Source organism: Miscanthus floridulus, chromosome 5, assembly GCF_019320115.1.
Source record: "Miscanthus floridulus cultivar M001 chromosome 5, ASM1932011v1, whole genome shotgun sequence".
NCBI lineage: Eukaryota > Viridiplantae > Streptophyta > Magnoliopsida > Poales > Poaceae > Miscanthus > Miscanthus floridulus.
Window position 1 is genome coordinate 148,756,438 of NC_089584.1, and position 21,860 is coordinate 148,778,297.

General features: G+C 44.1%; 1 protein-coding gene and 2 pseudogenes across 2 annotated transcripts; all 3 read left to right on the plus strand.

Moving 5' to 3' along the window:
• Window positions 1–1,086: 1,086 nt before the first annotated feature.
• On the plus strand, window positions 1,087–4,755 carry LOC136454108 (serine/threonine-protein kinase rio2-like). Of its 2 annotated transcripts, none has more exons than XM_066454652.1 (14): window positions 1,087–1,178; window positions 1,278–1,386; window positions 1,492–1,538; window positions 2,065–2,135; window positions 2,238–2,351; window positions 2,443–2,618; window positions 2,722–2,810; window positions 2,903–3,020; window positions 3,280–3,353; window positions 3,424–3,471; window positions 3,556–3,721; window positions 3,829–3,942; window positions 4,053–4,124; window positions 4,207–4,755. In XM_066454652.1, the coding sequence occupies exons 2-14, from the start codon at window positions 1,303–1,305 to the stop codon at window positions 4,504–4,506; spliced, it is 1,473 nt and encodes a 490-aa protein (XP_066310749.1). In that variant the 5' UTR covers window positions 1,087–1,178; window positions 1,278–1,302; the 3' UTR covers window positions 4,507–4,755. The 2 variants fall into 2 exon arrangements, with proteins under 2 accessions (XP_066310749.1, XP_066310750.1); XM_066454653.1 differs by having other exon boundaries at window positions 1,138–1,178; window positions 1,281–1,386.
• Window positions 4,756–5,072: 317 nt separating this feature from the next.
• Window positions 5,073–16,087, plus strand: LOC136455604 (uncharacterized; annotated as a pseudogene).
• Window positions 16,088–16,900: 813 nt separating this feature from the next.
• Window positions 16,901–21,059, plus strand: LOC136454109 (uncharacterized; annotated as a pseudogene).
• The last annotated feature ends 801 nt before the right edge of the window (window positions 21,060–21,860 follow it).

A 21,860-nucleotide genomic window follows, 5' to 3' on the forward strand; every position in this document is an offset into this window, starting at 1 on the left:
CCACGTGTTGCACAAGCGCACGCGTCTAACAGTAACAGGTCGCCGTGCTATACCACTGCCGTGTCGGCCTCGCCGTGCTCCTTGCCTCCTCCGTGCCACGCCTACTGCACGGGGATCCACGCAGAGCTGCAGCAGCATGTTGTCCACATTCAGCAACTCCAGCTATCGGCTGCCGCATCACCCGCAAGAAAGTCGCGTGCGATGCCACGTTCATGGAGCCCAAGTTGGCTGCGTCCGGCGGGCTGTGAAGCTCGTGCTCGGCGGCTGCGTCCCCGAACGGCCGCTGCTCGCTCCCAGAAAAGCCCGTGCGTTCCAGAGCTCGCGCCGGCGGCTAGCGCTCGCACTCGGATGACCGTCGTTTCCCTCTTCGAGCTTCGCAGCCTCGTCTTCTCCAACAGGATCGTCCACGACGCCGCCGCCACCGTCGACGGCGGCGGGCGCCACATGCATATGGTTGACTACAGCCTCAGCTACGGGTTCCAGTGGTCGGGCCTGCTGCGCGTCCTCGCCGCAAGGGAGGGCTGCCCGCCGGAGCTGGTCATGATCACCAGCATGGACCTGCCGCAGGCTGCTGCCGCCTGCCGGAGTGGACGAAAAATGCCAAGTGTTACAAGCCTTTGCTTTGAATGCGTGCTGAGTCGTTGGATAGGAAATGGAGGGTGGAGATAGCAGGAAAGTTTGCTCTGTAAAGTCACCCAATCTGGCTCCCGTCCCGCAACACCACCGCCTCGACGCCTGCTCCCTTCGCGGCGGCCCGGCCTTGTCTCGCACCACCCCATCCCTGCGCCGGCTTCACCCCGCCCCTCTCCAGACTCCAGCGCAGCGCCGCCGTCGGCCCACCTCCGACCCTACGCCGCCGGCTCCGTTCCTCCCCTCCGCCGGATTTGTCCGCAATGGGCAAACCAGACAACAGCCGCTAGCTGGGCCAAACGGCCTCTACTGCCTGGGCTGCTGCACTTTGAGGGCAGCTAGAGCGTCCACGTCAGCCCATTGCGCTCCGCCTGGGCTGGACCCCTGGAGGCTCGGACTGGCCTACCGCCGTTCGCTGCATCCGTCCACTCCACCACGCGTCCGCTCTGTCTCTGTCCCTCTCTCTCTCTGCGATACCGCCGCTGCTGCAGCCCTACGCCGGGTGCCGAGCCCTGTCCGTCTCTTCGCCAGCGACGATCACTCACTAGGTATTCCCACCCCTTCTACTCCCTTCCTGCTGTGCCAGTCCGCCCTTGCTCACTTCGAACTTTTTGCAAAAATCATCGGGTGGTTCGCTCTGGCTGCAGCAGCCGGCAGCAGCAGGAGGACACCATGAAGCTTGACGTGAACGCCCTTCGCTACCTCTCCAAGGACGACTTCCGCGTCCTCACCGCCGTCGAGATGGGTATGCGCAACGTAAGATCCCCAATACCCTGCACCGACCTCGCATCCCGTTACATGTTAAATCAATTGCCGGTTTCCGCGACTTAAGTTAGTTTTTTTGCTTTGGACTTGTCACAGCACGAGATTGTTCCAGCAGAACTTGTCGACAGGATCGCCGGACTGAAGTAAGTAAGATTTTGTTTTGTTCGCGGTCCTGCAATCTGTGGCTATGCTGAGGATATATGCTTGTGGTTGCTAGTTTTAGATGTTATAACTGATAGTATGTTTGCTGTGATATCAAAATCATTGTTTTGGGATGTATTGCAATTTTAGCATGTTGATGATCGGAGGTAGTACTGCTGGTGTTTGGACCTTGCACCAGTAATATGCAATTTCTTTAGTTCTGGTTTGCTATTCTACCTTTTGGTGCATAAAGTAGCATGAAATCTCCATCTTTTTGCTTATCCTTTCAACAGGAAAAAACAAAGATATGTTTTGTATAAACATCAATATGCGGAAAACAATTAGTCTGAAAACACGGAGGCTTGGTGCAGCTAATGTTACTCTTAATAATGTTTAATGTTACTCTTAATGATGTTTATTTTTGGTCTAACCATTTAAGACAAATATCAAATGAAGTTATTGTTTGCTGAGTGGAAAGAATTTGTACTCTATCTCAGTGGAATATGTTCTTATGCTTTATGAATTTAGGCATGGAGGTACATACAAAGTGCTGAGGAATCTTTTGAAGAACAAGCTAGTGCATCATGATGCCACTAAATGTGAGTCGTTGACAGTTAATCATGCTTATAGAATGTTGGGTTGCTAGCGCAGTAGCACTTAGCTCCAAGTCTTTATTGCTTTATCGGTTTTGTTCCATACAGATGACGGATATCGGCTCACCTATCTAGGATATGACTTCCTTGCCATCAAGACTTTAGTTAATCGAGGAGTTTTTGCTTCAGTTGGCCGTCAGATCGGTGTTGGAAAGGAGTCTGGTATGTTGTGTTCATAGTGTGTGTTCTTTTGTTTTATAAGTAATGTGGCAAAGGCACATGAAGTTGTTTCTAATATCTCTGTGATATGCAGATATATTTGAGGTTGCCACAGAGGATGGCACAGTACTCGCCATGAAGCTTCATAGGTTGGGCAGGACATCTTTTAGGGCTGTGAAATCTAAACGTGACTATCTAAGGCACCGAAGGAGCTTTAACTGGCTATACCTCTCACGACTTGCAGCCTTGAAGGAATTTGCCTTTATGAAGGTCCTTTTTTTTTCTCGTTCTATTTATTTTAAGTATATCTGAGCTATGTGCTCTTTTCATTTTCCTTTTTGTTTGGTTGATCCTTGACTGCTTATATCTCCAGGCTTTAGGGGACCATGGTTTCCCTGTTCCAACTGCTGTGGATTGCAATCGGCACTGTGTGATCATGTCACTTGTGCAGGGATATCCTCTGTAAGCATATATCTGTCAACTGTGGATTCATATTAGTTGAATAGTATATTCTGTCGAGCAGATCCTGATACAAGGTGCTTTATGCTCTGTAGTGTTCAAGTGAAAGAGTTACAAAATCCAGATGATGTTTTTGACACAATTCTTGGTCTTATAGTTCGTTTGGCAGAGCATGGACTGATACATTGTGACTTTAATGAGTTCAATATCATGGTATCTCTTCCTTTTTCCTTTCCTTGTTTGTGTTGATTTATGAGTTTTAAATCCTTCGTAGAAGTAAAACTTATCTGGATAAGATATTATGGAACAAGACTTTTTTGTGGCAAACACATGAACTGGATCTGTTTGTTTGAATAATTTTTAGTTGCAGCTTGCCAGCACTTAGTTTTGTGATATAGTAATATAATGATACTACATATGATAATATTTTTTATATGTTGGTGTCAAATTCATTGATACCAATGTCATGCAGATTGATGATGATGAAAACATTACGGTTATTGACTTTCCACAGATGGTGTCTGTTTCTCATCGTAATGCCCAAATGTATGTAGCTTACTCAGATAACTAATGTGGCAGTGTCTTGTTTTTTTTTAAATGAATTTTGCCTTTGCAGGTTTTTTGACCGTGACATTGAGTGTATCTACAAGTTCTTTAACAAAAGGTTTATAGTATATGCAAGAAAGCTTCAAATAATCCTAATTCGGTAGAATCTTTTTCTTATTGGGATTTCTTTTCTTCCTGTTAGGTTCAATCTGACGTCAGAGAAAAATGAAGAACAACCTGGATCTGAAAGTGATGATGAAGGGAATAGCAGGCCTTCCTTTTTGTCGGTGAAAAAGGCTGCTGGTTCCTTGGACAAGCAACTAGCTGCCAGTGGATTTACCAGGAAAGAGCAAGTGGAGATGGAGAAGGTAGGCCAGATGTTTCTTCAAATTTGTTATTCAAGCATACATTCGTAGATTGTTTTCCAGCTTAGTTCTCTGATACTGTTTTTTTTTTTTGGCAAACTTTCATACAGTACATTGAAGAAGATGCTGAAGGACATGATTCCAGCTCAGATGATGATGATGACGGTGACGATGACGAGGTCGGTGATGCTGTGCCTTTGGTTTCCTTGAAGATAGGCCAGCAGGTACTCTGCCTAGCAAGTTAATTTGGATATGTGCAGACTGTACCGGTAGTCAGGCTAGTCTCTAGTTAGAAGTTACTTTTATTGAAGTGTATTTTGGCTCTGTCTCTCAGGACGGTTCTAATGAGCCTGATTGTAATCTTGCCTCAAGGGATTCAGATGTGCCTGGAACTTTTTCTGAAGAGGTTAGTCATCTATCCATCAGCATCAGACTGAATAAGCAAACTTTTGATGCCATTTTTCTTACAATTTTTTTTCACTGTGCAGCATGGAACAAGTTGTAGCGGTGAGAACAGATTGGAAAGTCCTCCCTCAGGTGGCAATGGAGAGGCTATGAAACCGCTTCAATCTGGGTCCCAGGAAGATGGCCATAATGATGATGATTCGTCAGAGGATGCTGATGAAGAAGAAGACGCTGAGCTCACGAAACAATTGAACAAGCAAAGGAAAAAGGCAATAGCAGCTGCCCATGGGCGGAGAAGGCCAGTGTCATCCAGGAACGCCTACAAGGACAAGGGTAAGGGCACCATGAATTCCAAGATCCAGAGGCAGGCGTGCAAGTGGTGATGATGGTTGAATGTCTGCAGTGCCTCTTGCGGCAGTGCTAAAATTGATGAAGTGTAGGATTTTGTATGGCTGTAGAACCGAGGGACCGCTGTACTGGAATCAACTCCGCTTTTTTTTTTTTTTAATATTGTTATGTTGTATATACCTTTTGTACACGGTTCTGATGAGATCATCGTGGTGCTTCTGTTACCAACTGAATATCTGAGAATACATGCAGATCATCGTGGTGCTTCTGTTGACCAACTGAATATCTGAGAATACATGTTTGGCAGCTGCCAATTTCCTTGCTTCAGCATCGTCTGTTGCTTTTTCATGTTTTTTTCCCTTTTTCCTGGCCTCGGTTAAACAAAGCAAGTAGCAATTGTCCTTTTATAAACAAGTTAAGGCTCATGTTAATTACTCGTAAACATTTGGCTCCCGTTTTGGTACAATCTTGTGGAACTACAGCGCCGTCTGAAGCAGCAGACGGCATCAGACAATTGCTACTTGCAGGTATTTCATGAGCATTAACTTGTTTATCTGAGGCCCTAAACCTGTCGTCTCCATCGGACTCTCGCCGCCACGCCATGGCGGCGGAACCGCCAGAGCCCGCATCCTCGCTGGATGCTCAGCTCGCGGTCTCTTCCTCTTCCGCCGCAGCCGGCGTAGGCGGCCCCAACCCGTGCTGCGCGAAGGTAGTTGACCCTCCCTTTCATACAGTACATTGAAGAAGATGCTGCTTTCTTTGTTTTCTTTTTCTGCATTGCGATTCTAGTTACAAATAGAAAGAAAAGATCACCAAGTATGCAGAGGTAATGTACATGTTCAGTCTGTACACATTGTATCTAGTAATTCTTGACCTACATTTTGTGAATTTGTGTAGTTATACTGTTGATTTTTGTGATTTATGCTGAAAGGCAAGTATTTTGGCTGTTCCTTTTTCATACCTAGGCTGCACTCAAAGAAAGTGAACTTTTTCCTTACAAAAAAAACTCGACCTGAAGGGGTTAAGACTTCCCCCACAGCATTCCAAATAACAAAAAGACATTTTCACCAGGCCAAGAAAACCCCCCGAACCCCTGACCCACCCTTACACGGTGGCTTTCCGTCACCCCCGACCCGTCACCCTCGACCCACCCTTACACGGTGGCTTTCCGTCACTCAATACGGTGGCTTTCTGTCACCCAATACGGCACCCCTCGACCCACCCAAAGTCACCCCCGACCCGTCACCCTCGACCCACCCTTACACGGTGGCTTTCCGTCACCCAATACGGTGGCTTTCTTCACCCAATACGGCACCCCCCGACCCACCCTTACACGGTGGCTTTCCGTCGCCCAAGTGAGAATTGGGACGGTGCCCCCCAGTGCTTTGGATATGGAACGGACGAGGGGATTTTTTTAATCTCAGCCTGAAATTCGTTCCCACGGGAAGTCGAACCTAGGACCTGAGAAGTGCCGCCAGGGTACTCTGACCAACTGGCCTAGAGGCCCTTTGGCAACTTTTTCCTTATAAAAAACTACTTCTATAAAGTATCTAATAAAGTTCTAATTTCATAGCATGCTAGTAGGAATTTTAGCAGAAGGTGCCTATCACAGAGAAGATGCCTTTCAAAGTATGTCTGATTTCTCATTAATGCTTCATGTATTCGTTAACATCATGTTTGATTTCTCTTCAATGCATCATTTATTTGTTAGCATCTATTAGCCCCCCGATTTTATCCTTACCGTAGTACACTCTCAAACACTTGATTACGTGATTTGATGTCACCCACCCGAAGCATATGTAATTCTTGATGAACAGTTATGTGCATCATTCATGCATCTTGAAACCATTCTTATGTGTACCATTCTTTAATGTTGTATTCTCTCTGTTTTTCTCTGTGACGAGTATATATGGCCATGCAGCCCGAGCCCGTCGGCCTGGCCCGAGGCCTGTTTTTTTGGCCCGGCCCAGCGGCTTGCGGGCCCGGGCTGGCACGGCCTGGAGGAGCAGGCCGTGCCTGGGCCTTACCTCAGGCACGTGGGCTGGCACAACACGGCCTGCTCAGGAGCCGGAGGCCCGCTGGCGGCCCGGCCTGCCGCCTCCCCGCCCCCCCCCCCCCCGCGCCTTGCATATATAAGCGGGGACTCCCCACTCGCCCAGTCGCCTCGCCTCGCCCGCTCCGCAGTCCATTCGCCTCGCTCGCTCCACTCCGCTCTCTGCTCCCAACCCTAACCCTAATCCCCACTCGCTCGCTGCAGCGCAGCCGATCCCCGCTTGCCCAGTCTCCTCGCCGACGCCGCAGTCTGCTCCCAACCCTAACCCTAATCCCCACTCGCTCGCCGGCTCGCCACGGCGGTGCGGCGCAATCTCTGCTCTCTCTCTCTCTCTCGCCCGCATCGGCCGCATCCACGATCTGGTGAATTTGAGCTCTCTCTCGTGATCTACTGATCTCGTCCGTCGTTCCCGACTCCGGTGACCTCGATCCGCCTATCTGACCCTGTCTCTACTCTCCTCCGTTCTCCCTCTCTCCTCTCGACCTCTCGCTCTCAGTGAACTATGTGAGTTCGTGATCGTGTTCCCGTCCGTCCCTCCTCCGCCGTTCGCCGTCGTTTCTAATCGGTGTCTCTTCTCTGGGTGGCCCTCGTCATCTCCAGCACCGGGCTCCGGTTGCGCAGGTAGTCCACTAACCCTAACCCTAACCATAACCCTAGATTTGTCTTCTTCACTTCTTGTGTCTCTTCCACTGAGCGACTGACCCTGGATCTGGATCTCTATCTCTCTGACTCTTTGTTTTTCTCCTCTGCGCAGGTCGGCTGCCGATGCCTCGTCCTCTTCCTGTGGCATAGACCGGGCACGGCGGCCGCGCGCATCGTTGAGGAACGGTGCTAGAGATCAGCCGTCCGCGGTCAGGGTCGCCATGGCGGATGACGACGATGTCGTCTATCCACTCATCGACAACGATGACCTGATCGCGGTAGGGCTAGTCCCCGAGGACAACGACGACATCCGTGACGATGTGCTGCGTTGTTGGGTATCGATGTCGGTAGCGGCTCTGCTCCGATCGATCTGGACGGTGGCGACAGTGATGGAGGGGCGGAGCCGGCGCTGTCGGCGACGGCGACAGGGACGCTGATCTGCTCTAACAGCACAGATGGTATCTCATGTCTTGGTAAGCGTAAATCTAGTGTCTGGGTTGATTTTGATGAGATCTATGAGACTGTGAATGGTCAAAAGGTTCGAACTGCTGCTATCTGTAAAATGTGTAAGAGTAAATTGTCTGCTAGATCTTCTGCTGGCACTGGCCATTTGATTAGGCATCAGAAATCTTGTAGGAAAAAGGATGATCACGCTGCTAGGGTTCAGTCTAGGCTTTCTTTCAATCCTGATGGATCTGTGCATAACTGGGACTACAATCTTGCTGTTGCTCGATCTTAGTTGTGTCGGTTGATTGCTAGGCTTGACCTTCCATTAGGTGTAGGTGAGACACAGGCCTGAGAGGATTACATTGTTCTTGCTCATAACCCTAGGTTTGTCAAGGTTTCTAGACAGACCACCACTAGAGATCTTGGTAAGCTGTTTACTGAACGTCGTGATAAGCTTAAGAATTTTGTGTTGCCTGTTGCTTCTTCTGTTGCTTTGACTTTAGACATTTGGTCTGGTAATGCTAAGGAGGACTATATTAGTGTTGTAGCTCACTATGTAAATGCTGATTGGGAGTTACAGAAAAGGGTTATTGGTCTTAGGCTGATTGAGGTTAAACATTCTGGTGAAAACATTGCTAAAAGAATTGCTGCTGTGGTTGAGAAGTATTGTCTGATTGATAAAATTTTCTCTGTCACTCTAGACAATGCTTCTTCTAATGCTAAGGCTATGAACACTTTAACACCTCTATTTGCTGGTTACTTGGGTCCTGATTCTTCACCTGATCATTTGGATCCTAGTAACCGTAAGTACAGTCTTGTACATCAACGTTGTGCTTGTCATATCATTAATCTCATTGTAAAATCTGGATTAAAGAGGTTGAAACCTTACACAGAAGATTTTAGAACTACAATTAACTTCTTAAATTCCTCTAATCAAAGAATTGCATTGTTCAAGGAATACTATAATGCTAAGGGTGTTAGACCTAGAAAATTTGGCTTGGATATGGATGTTAGATGGAATTCTACTTACCTGATGCTTAAACACTTGCTTCCATACAAAAATGTTTTTTCTGTGTTCATTAATTTCCATTATGGTTCATAATTGTTGACTACAAATTATTGGTATTTTGCTGAGAAGTTATTGGAGTTCCTGGAACTCTTGTATGACTTCACTGTTGTTTGGTCTGGTGTTTATTATCCTACAAGTCCACTTGTTCTGCACCATATCCTAGAGATTGCTTATCATATGCATGCATGTGAAAAAGATCAAAATCTGAGAGCTATTATATATCCTATAAAGCTTAAATTCCTTAAATATTGGCAGGACATACCTCTGTTATATTTATATGCATTCATTTTTGATCCTAGAGCTAAGATGAGAGGTTTCTTTAATGTGCTGCAATTACTTGGTGAATACACTGGTTCTGAGTATAATTTATACTATGCTGATATCAAAACTGAATTGTATAAACTGTTTAACAAATATGAGGACAAGTTTGGTGCAGCTAGGTCTTAAAGGGTTGCACAACCATCACATCATACAGGTAAGAAAAAGCAGGCATGGGGAAGAATCTTTGGCCGTGGATCAGGTGTTGTTGGTCCTCCCCCTCTTCCTGCCACTTCATCTTCATCTACTTCTGCTGTTTGTGAGCTCTCAGCTTACTTAGACAGTGACAATGTCACTTCTTATGAGGATGATTTTGACCTACTTCTATGGTGGCGTGACCACAAGCTAACATTTCCAATCCTGTCTATAATGGCTAGGGATATTCTATCAGTTTCTATATCTACTGTCTTTTTGGAGTCTTGTTTCAGTTTGACAGGTAGGATAATTGAGGAACGGCGGCGGCGCTTGTCACCAGAGACTGTGGAGATGTTGACCTGCATAAAGGACTGGGAGTTATGAGAAAAAAGAGAATAGCATGCTGTTGACAACCAAGAGCTGGAAGGCTTATTCCAGAACTTGTACCTTGATGAAGATGAACCTGCTGCTGGTGCTCCTGGTACTTAACGAGGTAATGAGGTTGAGACTTGACTTTTGAGAGTGTGTGGGTGATCTGTGACCGTGAAAGGGTGAGTGTGACTGTGAAAGACTTGTCTATCATTTGAACAATGGTTAATTAAGAGCTGGTTGTACTCTTTTTTTCTTTCTAGGATTTCTCACAAGGGTGAGTTTTACCTAGAAAGGGTTTTAATGAGGCAGCATTGCACTAAACAGCTCATTTTGATTATTTCTGTTATCTGTCAGCTTTGGAGTTTGGAGTTTGATATCTCTGTTGGACTGTGAATGTATCGGACATTTGGACTTCGATTCTGTGAATATATGAAACTGTGATCTGTGAATGTATCGGACATTTGGACTTCGATTTTGTGAATGTATGAAACTGTGATCTGTGAATGTATGAAACTGTGAATGTATCAGACATTTGCACTTTGATTCTATGGATGTATGAAACTGTGATCTGTGAATGTATGAAACTGTGATTTTGTGAATATATGAAACTATGATCTGTGATCTGTGAATGTATTGGACATTCTGTGAATGTGTGAAACTGTGATCTGTTTGATTTTGTGAATGCAAGGGTAACGGGCCGTGGGCTGGCACGGCCCGTAATTCTGGTCGTGCTTCGCGGGCCGGCACGGCACGAAAAACGGCCCATAGTGCCGTGCCTGGGCCGAAGGCCAGACCCGTGGCTCTAAGAGGCACGGCCCGGGAGGCCCGGCGTGCCATGCCGGCTCGACCCCTATCGGGCCGTGCTTTCATGGGCCCGTGTCGGGCCGGGTTGGGCCGGCCCGTTGGCCATCTATAGTGATGAGTAGTGTTCAAGGAGGAACGCCTCCGAGGGGATTCAGCAGAAGCAGCTAGGGCAACTGAGTCTGATGCCAGAGATCTACTGTTGAAGGAGATAATTGAATTAAAGACACAAAACTCGAGTTTGAAGCAAACACAAAATACCTGCAAAAATAATGATGAACTTTTATGCATCTCTGAATTGGAGGAAGAAAATAGAAAGCTCATACAGGTGTTAGGAGAAGAAAGGAAGAAGATTACTTCTGAGAAGAAAAAATTTGAAGAAGAAAAGTGCAAAACTCTAGAAATGCATAGGATATTGAAGTCAGAAACACAGAAGTCTGAAGAGTATAGAAGAGTTGCTGATACAGAAAGAAAAGCTGCCAATGATTGGAGAGCATCATGTGAAAGGTCGAGGAGTGAAGCAAATGAAATCAGAGCACAGTTGACTGCTCAGGTTAAGAAAACAGAAGAAATGCTTAAAAGGGCCGAAGCGGAGAAGCAGAAGGTAGCCAGAGAAAAGAAACGTGCTGATTCAGAGAAATCATTATCTGAAAAGAACAAAGCACTTATTGAAGTTGAGAAGAAAAAAGTAACGGAAGAGAAGTGCCGTGCTGACAATTTATTTGCAAAGTTAGAGGAGCAGAAGAAACTCAATGAACATTTGCGAACTAGCATACAGGTTGAAACAAAAAATGCAATAAAAGGGCGTACCCAGTGCAGAGAGCTCCCGCTCTGTGCGGGGTCTGGGGAAGGGTGTCAGTGGCAAGCCTTACCCTCGCCTGTGCAATGCGAGGAGACCGCGACTTGAACCCGGGACCTTCCGGTCACAGGCGGTAAGACTCTACTGCTTGAAACAAAGAATGCAATAGAAGAGAAAAAACAAGCAGACCATTTGTTCCAGAAATTAGAAGAGGTGAGAAAACAGACTGAATATTTACAGAGAAAGGCAAATGAATTCTCTGCAGGTAGAGATGTAATTTCTTCTGGCAAGTATGGGCGGCGACATGTTGATAGAACTTCTGAGAGTGCAAATGTAAAGCTTCTCAAAGAGAAGCTTAAGCTGAAGAAAGAACAACTAAAGCATGTAAAGAATGTGTCCAAGCTAGATAAAGCAAAAACTGCTTTAATAAGAAGAGAGCTTCAACGTTTCAAGCAAGACTGGACGCAGCTAGCCAGCTACTGAGTCGGTTTAACATGCTGGATGACCACCTTGCTCGTGGTGTTGAAGGTATTCATGTCTTAACAGAGGTCTGTATCCTGCATGCTAGTGAAGGTAATTTTGGTAAAAACAAGAATATCTTAGCAATAGGTAATAATAGTTCTGACATCCTAATAGAACAATGAACTGTTCTTCATCTCTATGCAATTTGGCATTTGTTCATGGACTTTCCTTCTTCTAATACTAATAAAATAATTGATTTGTTAATCAAATCATAGGGGGGGGGGCAGTCATTCCATCTGAAATAGCACCTTTTCTCAGTCTTCATTTTGTCCTAAAAAATCTTCTTTGTTTTTCAAAGTATATGAGTGGGCCAGTGGGGGAAGTGTCATAAGGCCTTCCATAGCGTGAGTGGTGCTTGAAACTGTACAGGCTAGCCACGCCAGTGATGCCTGGTGCAATTCCTACTCACATTGTGCAGCCTCACTTCTTCCTATTTTAACATGCCTCACAACAGTACAAAATGGCAGGATGACAATCAATGCCCTGCTGACCTTTCAAGCCATTCCATGTCTGCATGTGGGCCCTTGATTTTGTTTAGTCTTCAAGCATTGGCTCCTATACTTTCGCCCCTCCCAGAAATTTTGGCGTGGGCATCGGTTGTCGTAGTGGTAGGAGCGATGCTCAAATCGTCTCTCTACTATTAGGCTTCACTTCAAGCGTACACTGCAAATGGCCTAAGATGTGCACTTGCTAGTACCACGAGTAAATGCTTGGATATTCCTCTCTGATCACTAGCCCATGTCATTTCGTACTTGGGGTGGTTGACAAGATTATTTTTTCTCATCTAATTCCATATAGCCTGCTAGATCATACTAAAAAATCTTATTGCATTAGAGTATTTTACGTAATTGTTTCATGCTGATGGTTTTCTGTTCATAGTATCATCATTTCGTTAGGAAGCTGGCTGTTTCCACACAGTGTTGCAGAAATTTTATCATGCTACTTCTTTAGTCTGATGATAGTATCACCATTTATGCAATTTTTTCCTGGCTACTACACAAAAAAAGCTATAAAAATAGAAAAATTGGGACTCTTAGGTAAAGGGTGTACCTTTTAAGTGAAGCACTTCATGATATTTCTCCAAGGCTACAGGCCCACCCCGCAGACAATGTGGCACCAGCCCGGAAAATAAAACTACTCAAACCTGCTTTGTATTAGCAGATAGGGGAAATGTTGCAGTAGCCACACCTGTTTTAAAAGGGCAAACATTGCGAAAAGGGTGATTCTCAACATAATGGTAAGAATCTGTGAAACAGAGGGGATGTCTTCAATGTTGCGGGGGCTGTGACATTTTGTCTTTATGTTTTCTGCGAATGGAATGCTGGGTCAAACTAATATATCACTTGTGTAATGTAATGTTGATATCATGATATGCATTGAAATGCCACAATATTGGGTTTCCCTCTAGATCACTGTACAGTGACTATGAATGAGCAGTTATAATTCATAAATTATGTTGTAGTAGATATCACCTGCGTATTCTTTGATCTTGTTCCTAATATAATTCAAAATTGTATCCAGCTTGATCCATCGTCAAATATAATCAAGTGTAGTGGCATTGCTAAACCCGTTTTCGCGAATGATAAATCCAATGCAGCTGTCAATGTTTCTTGTAGCACCAGTTTGGTCGTAGTGCCAACGAACGCTTCTTTTGGCAGCCTTTTGCATGAGGATGTGGCCCAGAATTCTGTAGCATCTTCTGCTGGGGGATTAGACAGTATAAGCAGACCAGTGTTATCAGGAAGTACCTGCAGTGGTCATTCAAATTCCATTTTACATTTATCCAAGGAAGTGCCTACCAAAAACAGCTCACATCAGATTTGTGACAATTCATCAAGTCCTGGGCTGCAAGCTAATGTTGGGACAAGTGAAATAACAGTGACCAAGCCAAACTACTCAGTCTCTAATAGTTTGCTTGGGCATCATTGTGGATCTGAAAAACCTCCAATGCACTTAGTTGGATTTACAAGAATGAAAAGAAGCAACATGATGAACATATTTCGGTATTGGGAGATGCTGAGTTCTCAATCTCAAAAGCATTCTAACAAAGCTTTAGTTGATGGTCCATTGCTTGATAAAGTGTCAACTAACACATTGCTACCTACAGAGTAGGTTTGCTTGCACTTGTTTAGCTCGGGCTTTATATGCACTCTTTCATTTGCAATTTATTATAAAAACTAAATGATCTGATTTCTTTTTGCAGTGAGAAGGTTTCCCTCATATTTTCCCTTTTGTTGTGGGATATTAGATTTGCAGAAGAAACTTTTGCGAACGGAAATTTTGCCTCATCAGCTTTTTCGTTGAGTGGTATGACATCTGAAAGTCTTATACAATTTAATTGCTTTCTTTCTGTTTTTGTAGCTCGGATTCGGTCCAAAATTTGTATGTTAAACTCTCCTCTCTTTTTATTCTGGTTAATAGTGAAAATGTCTGATCATAGGCTTCTATGCCTTTTAGATGTGGCCACTAGTTGTCTATGAAGGGTTTGCTTGTCATGTAGCTGTAGCATTCTATCAGTGGCCTGTTATCACGTACATGTTATTACGTAGTTCAGAATTGCTTTGATGCACACACTATGGAATGTGATGTTTTTCCTACCTTTCTTCACAACTACCCAATGCGCTTTTGTTTACATCAACAACATTGCTACTAACTCATTCTATGCTTTGATGAAGCTATTATATTGATTTGTTGATAGTCTTTGATCAGTATCATATGCTAACTCCTGGGTTACAATTTCAATTTGTTATCTTCTTTGCAGTGAAATCTCATATGGAAACAAGGTGGACCATTCTGAGAGGGGATGAGCTGGATATTCTTATCTCCTTAATTGAAGATTTTCTCCTGAACAAAGAAGTTGTAGTCTGCGAGAAAATGACACAGAAGGTTTTTGGCGCAAGCAAGGATCATGAATTAGATGATGAAACTGGTATACAGCTATCTGTTAAACCTGCAAAAATAAATGAATTTATCACGGCTTGCATTCTGTTGGCTTCAATATGTGTGGAAGTGGGTAGAGTGGACATTGTATTAGAGGTTTCATACAAAGTTCTTCAGATGGGTAAAAGTAATCTTTTCTGGACTCTGCTGGCTCTCCATGTCTTTGGTTCCATGTTTGGTGATAAGTTTCTCCCACCAAAGAGTTGCAACTTTCTCATGACAGCTATACGGTTAGTTGTCCTGCTTCTTGAGAGCAAGGACACTTCTCTGTGCCTTAACATTACCATCCTGTGCACATTGCTTGTTTAATGTGGATACGGTTTCCATAGATGGTTTCATCTCTTCACTATTGGATGAGCTGGATTTATGTTCTCTGCAGTGGAATAACCGCGCCTGCTCAAATGAAACTATCACAAGGTGCAGTTCTCATTTGGGATCAAGTGGACTTGATACCAGATGTAGTGAAACTTGTAATATCTTCAAGCAAGGAAAACTATCTGAGGATACTCATAACTACCCTGCAGCAATTAACTTATGCTACTTCACCGAGCTAATTTCTTTGCTCGAGGTCTTTGGGATTTATATGGTATGATCATCTGTGATCTCTTCTTAATTTTTGTTCTCTTTGATATTTTTTGTTTTTTCACCAAGTATACACGCATACAAATTTTGATGCGCTAATATAACTTTTTGGGCTGTAAGCCATTGATTCTGTCTTTGTGCACAGTATTGACTTTTTATATGATCTGTTCCAGTATCGACTGATTATTTTGTCTCCATTTTTAGAGCTGCGAGTGGACATACAACAATGTCGTTGTCCGTCTTCTGGAGATTCTTGAATCGTGCATGTGCCAGTGACTATTCAGCTGCTCTGTTAGTACTTGTCAGCCAACTTGGAAAGTTTGCCCTGTTGCCCATATACTGTCCTGTATTGAACTGTTCCATGCTTTTCTTTTTTTTATTTTATTTTCCAATGCATGAACAGAGAATCTATCCACCATAGAATTCTTGATGTGCATGTGTTTTGCCATTTGACAAAATTGTTGCCACTGAAAGTAGACAATTATCAGGCCCCTTTGTTGTGCAAGTGAAACAGATTTCTGAATGGTTTGTTCAGTTAAGCAGCGAGCATCAATCTTTAGCTCGTTCCTTTGTTTAGCTGAAAGCCTATATATTGGCTGGGCCTTGACATGGGCCAGTGAAGAGCCCCGTGCAATTTTGATGTGTCCCCGCACAGACGTATTCATGGTCTTATAACATGACGTTGGATTACTCCCTTGCCTTGACAGGATGATGTTTATTCTTGAGTGTCAATGTTATGTTCTTGAGTGTGGAGAAGCAAGTAAGGAACCAAACAGTGAAGCATTCGGAGATGCAAATGCAGAACACCAGAACCAAGAAATGTCAGGGTTTGGTATGAAGTTGAAACAGGACTGCAGATTCTTGCACTGTTGGATGTCAAGCTCGATTGGTACATCAGAAACTATTGAATCAAGGATTCCGACTGCAGAATGGTGATGATGGTGTGTGGTTTGGATCTCTAGGACCCGACAGGTCTGCAATGTCATGATTGGTAGTTGGTAGATGAATGAGATCTGGAGTATGTTTAGCTGACAAGATCCTCTCAATCAAGAAGTTTTTATCCAGGTAGCTCCGTAGCTTGGTCCCATGAGAACCAACCTTTGGTTTGGTGGTAGGCAAGTCTTGTGTGCAAGAAAGTGATCCAAATTTTGATGACGACACCTTGTTGCCATGCTTTGCCCTTTTTCTCTTTTCTCGCATTAGAGGATGGAGGTAGATGTACTACCTTACCAAATTTATCCAAGAAGAGGCGTTTGCGGTTTGCCTATCAACTAGGCTTGTAACATGACGTTCTCATCATCTATGAATGAAAGCAAAATGATTTCTTGGCTTTGGCTTCGTAATGCTAGCGTTAAGTTCTTCCATATATAGGTTATAAATGCAAGGCATGATCTAATGGTCTCACAGTTGCTATTCGAATGGTTTGGATACATTGGAAGACATTCTTTGGCAGCACTATTAGGTGCAACGCTATGCTTATTGCCAGGATCTTAAGCTGTATGTAGTGACCAGACGAGGTTAAGTGGCAAAACATTTGTTATTTACCGACTGAAACTGGAATTAAACTTCGGCGACTTGCGTGCCGCTTATAGAATTGTCATTGGCATTGGCCCATGAAATCATAATGAACTGCGTAATCCAGAGCCAATTTGGTCTATGCTGGCCCAACCCAAATAAAATGTAGGTCAGGCTCGGATCGGGTCGTGGGCTCGTGGCACGAGCGAGCGAAAGCGCGAAAAATACCCTGCCGCTGACCACCCCCAGGCCCAGTCCCCCCGACAGGTGCACGCCGGTCGCCCCGCCGCCATCTGCAAGCCTATCGTTCGCCGGTGACCCAGCGCTTGGTCCCTCGACCCTCGGTCGCCCGCATCCACCAGCCCAGACTGACTAGAAGCCCCTTCCTGTCTCGTTTCTGCTGCTTTGCACACGCAGTTGTGCGATCCCCAGACAGCGGCGGCGGCGATGAGTATCTCAGGCGAGCTTCCCGGCGAAGGATCTGACGGTGAGGAGGAGGTCTTCATCAACGAGGAGGACATCATCCACGAGATAACCATCGACGAAGAAGGTTGATCAGCAGTGCTAGTCTCCCTTCTACTTACCTTTACCTTCTTACTTCCTTACTCCATCGCTAGCTGCAGCTGCTTATTCGTGCTTGCCTTACCTTGTCAGATCTCCCCGACCGCGACGAAGAAGATGACGACGTTGGCGGCGGGATGGGTACGTAGGGGTGGATTTTGTTTGGTTTATTATCTGTTTTTTTATTCGCCGGCTAGCCTCTCAGATAGTTCTTGAGGAGGTTGAGATAGTTTTTGTTCTGACATAGTTAGTGCGGAGCGATTTTCATATTCTAGTGCTATGTAATGTTCTTGTATGTATCACTTATTCACTTGACTGCCTGCATCCTAAGCTTGGCTGTTCAAGGTCTCCAAGGATGCATCAATCAGACAGTTCAACTGGCTATTCTCTGTATCTATGCCTCGTTAAATAGTGCAGTTAGCTCCCTTTGTGTTACATACTCTTGTTATCTTCTTGCTACTAGTTCCATTTGCATTCTGAAGAATAACGGCTCTTGTCCTTCTGAAATTTTCATTTAGATAGAAACCTGCACTTGATGATGTGCTCAGTTGCTCACTTTTCATGATGTACATTCTAATTAAGTTATCCGGCGATGCTTCGTTATGCAATCTAATGGCTACTTTCGTTTCCAGTTGACTCAGAAGACGTCGATGATTCTACATACACATTCCAAGGCCACAAAGGCAAGTTGTTACACAAGAAAAATGAAGCTCACACTGCTTCTGTGGTGCTGACCTGCAGAGTAGTGCTATGTGTAATATGGTGCAATGATTTTCAATTTACAACCACAGATTAATATGTGCCCTGGAAAATTTGGATAGCAAATCCCATGTTTCCTATCCTAATGCTGGTATCCTACACATCTCAGCGCCTTTCTTTGATAATAACTACACTAATACTCCTTATATCGTTCCTTCCATTTTTCTGGGTACAGATGAAATCTTCACTGTTGCGTGCAGTCCTACAGATGCATCACTTGTGGCTTCTGGAGGCAAAGATGATAGTGGATTTCTGTGGAGGATTGGATCAGAAGAGGGTGCCTTGGAGCTGACTGGTATAGTTTTCTTTGTTATTTTTTTTATTTGTTGGATGGCAATTATTATCGAAATATCTCTGTACTAGCTCTGAGATCTCTGTGCTTTTATTTCGTTTTTTTATATGTGAAGTACACCCACTCTTGATTTGTTTGAATTCATGTATGATGATATTTTTTGTTGTCTTCATTCATTATTATTTATCCCGAACATTACATGAAATGAACTTTGTTCTTGTCCATGTAAATAGTGGTGGTACATGTATCATGTTGGTTTTCTGTATTTTGTATTGTGCTGGAATTTCATGACATCCACATCTTCTACATGGATGTAATTCACTATCTAATTTCTATGCTTTTCCTGCATTTCGTATCTACTATTAGTTAGCCTCTTCTCATGTACTCCCTTCTTTCCAAATTATAAGACATTTTGGCTTTTCTAGATACATTGTTTTTTCTATGCATCTAGACATAGTCTATATCTAAATGCATAGCAAAAGCTATGTATCTAAAAAAGCCAAAACGTCTTATAAGTTGGAACAGAGGGAGTAGTACTTTTCCATGTTGATGCATGCTCATTATTTTTCCACGTTGTTGATTTGCAAGCTCAGGAAACTTACAGAATAGCCGTTCTTAATACAGGACATAAGGATACTGTCAGCACAGTGTCTTTCAGTTCAGATGGGAATTTGTTGGCTTGTGGAAGTTTTGATGGGCAAATAAATGTGTGGAATACAGCTACACGAACTCTCAAGGGAACCCTTGAGGGTTCTGGGTCAGGTTTTGAGGTGCGATATTCTGATCTCATTCAACTGAACTTATTTCCATTGTGAAACCCTTCCTTTCCATCACAAAATACATCACTATTCGATGATTAATCTCGTATTGTGACTTACATGCTTGATTTTGTAGTGGCTTAAATGGCATCCTCGGGGACATTTGATAATCGCAGGATCAGAGGGATTGTAATGTATGGATGTGGAATGCTGACCATAATGCCATTCTAAATACCTTTGCTGGACATAGTAACACAGTGACATGTGGTGATTTTACTCCAGATGGTATAATCACGGTTCCTTGATTGCTATGCATCTGCCTATTATAAAGTTGCGGTTTGGTTGCCTATGTAGGTTTACCTATGAATGCTCTGTTCCTTGTGAAGGTAAACTTATATGTACTGGATCGGATGATGCATCTTTGAGGATATGGGACCCAAGAAGTGCACAAAGCAGACATGTTGTTCGAGGTAAATTGCCATGTACTCCCTCCGTCCTAAATTAGTCCACTTTGGCTTTATCCTAAGGCAAACTTTTTTTTCAACTTTGACCAAGTTTATAGAAAAATACATCTAGAACATCACATCAGTTTCATTAAATTCTCCATGAAATGTGTTTTTGACCTTTGTAGATCATTTATTTGAACTTGTAGGCTTGTATTCCCTCCATTCGAAATTATAAGACGTTTTTGGCTTTTTTAGATACATAACTTTTGCTATGCATTTGGATATACACTATGTCTAGATACATAGTAAGCAATGTATCTAGAAAAGCCAAAACGTCTTATAATTTGGAACGGAGGGAATAGATGTTAATATATTTTTTCTAAAAACATAATCAAAGTTAGAGAAGTTTGATTTAGGACAAATTTCATCTGAAAGTATAATAATTTGGAAAAGAGTGAATATGTTGTAATGACCACATATAGTTTTAGATGTGCAGTGCTCAATCAAGCAGACACATGAAATTTGTTTGGTATTTCTGTTTCCCTTATTGTAGGCCATGGCTATCATTCTGATGGATTGACATGCATATCAATGACTTCGGATTCACAAACGGTAGTTAGCGGCTCCAAGGACAGTTCTGTGCACATTGTGAATGTAAACTCGGGCCAGGTAGGTGTACCTTATAGTTCAATCTGGTCTTTGTTTTTTTTCCTCACCATTTCTCTCCTTTTGATCAATAATTGGTGTTTTTTCAGGTTGTTGGCTCATTAATAGGTCACACCAATTCCATTGAGTGTGTTGGTATCTCGTCAAGGTAGTGTCTCAAATTAGTTGGCAAATTAAATGGCAACACGATTTTGTTGCAGATTGTGACTTAATTTCTTGTCTGCAGCTATGGCTGGGTAGCTACTGGGAGCATGGATCAAAAGGTGATCATCTGGGACCTCACGCACCAATCCAGCCGATGCATTTGCGAACATAATGTGGGTCGATTGTTTCTTCCCTCTGTGTGCACTTGCAGTTTGTTCGTTCAATCATTCATCCATTCTTCTGCGCATGCATTGATGCAGGAGGGCGTGACATCACTGGCATGGCTAGGCTCGTCAAGGTATGTTGCATCAGGATGTATTGACGGCAAGGTGCGCATCTGGGACAGCCTCTCTGGAGACTGCGCCAGGGAGTTGAGTGGGCATGCAGATGTAGTACAGTCGCTGGCCATCACTGCCGACAGCAACACCATGGTCTCCGCCTCATCAGATGGCTCCGCCCGTGTGTTTGACATCTCCTATGTTCAAGTGAAGGAAAGCTGCATGGGACGGAGTAGATGGTTGCTAGTGTATGCTAGGGCTTGTTTGTGCTGCATGAATGATGATGATGGCTTGTCATGGTGATATGCCATTGTACTCATGGCCTCAACTCAAGGTGTACAATGCATTGTAGTGGTCCTTATAAATTCATAATATCTGTTTGCTGATGTCCAGGTTGTGTGGCTTACTGTGGGGCAGATAGGTACTGCTGTGTACTTCCAGGTGAACTTTCTAGTTGATATACATCATGGACATCATTTCTTGTGGTTCTGAGTTGCAGTGCTCTAAACAACTATTCAACTTGCTGTAGCTTAATTCGAGATTCTGGGATAAGGAACCTGGGTGTAACCGTGTTCCTTATTTCCTCTCTGGATCATTATCTGAGGAAGGAGAAAATTATTAAGATTGGCAGCAGGCTGCAATTAAACGTCTCCATTACCAAATGTTCCTGTGGTGACAAAAAACAAAAAGTGTTCAAAACCATGACAAAATATAGTTCAGGCACTCGCTACAAGCGGATGTCACTGGGCTGCTGACATGTCAGCTCAACTCCCCCACAGGAAACAGTGACGCTGTAAATCTAGAACTTTGTGATGATCAAGATGATGGACGCAGCGAAGGCGATCAACGAGGTCGTTTGTGGGCTTGTGGCTAGTACTTGCAGTCCGGATCTGACGGAGCCGCGCGCCGCTAGATTTAGTGGAGAAGCCCAGTAGTGGCCCATAGGTGTAGATACACCTCCCTGAAAATGAAATTTAGCTATTAGCAACCCATCTCGGTCCTATATGCACCCTCTTGATCTAATTTGCTGCACCCCCCAAAGGCCGAAGCCTAGGCAACAACACAATTGAAATTTGGCAGCCCATAAAAGCCCGTGAGGAATCAACCACCGGCCCACCGTAAACTCTGGTTGCCTGAACTTCTATGTACATTTTTGAATGATAATAATGTTGGGAACCGTACGGACGCTCCGTTAATAGGCCAGCGACGCCAGCCCAATAACCTGTGCAGAGGCAGAGAAAGCCCCAGCGGCATGCAGTCTGCGTAGAGGTGAGCTCGCGTCGATGCGGA

Bases quoted from the DNA above. Each gene is read 5' to 3' on its own strand.
- LOC136454108 (XM_066454652.1), top strand. From the start codon at position 1,303: ATGAAGCTTGACGTGAACGCCCTTCGCTACCTCTCCAAGGACGACTTC. The intron at 2,811-2,902 runs GTAAGCATATAT...TATGCTCTGTAG, and splicing joins CTTGTGCAGGGATATCCTCT to TGTTCAAGTGAAAGAGTTAC. The intron at 3,354-3,423 runs GTATGTAGCTTA...TTGCCTTTGCAG, and splicing joins TCTCATCGTAATGCCCAAAT to GTTTTTTGACCGTGACATTG.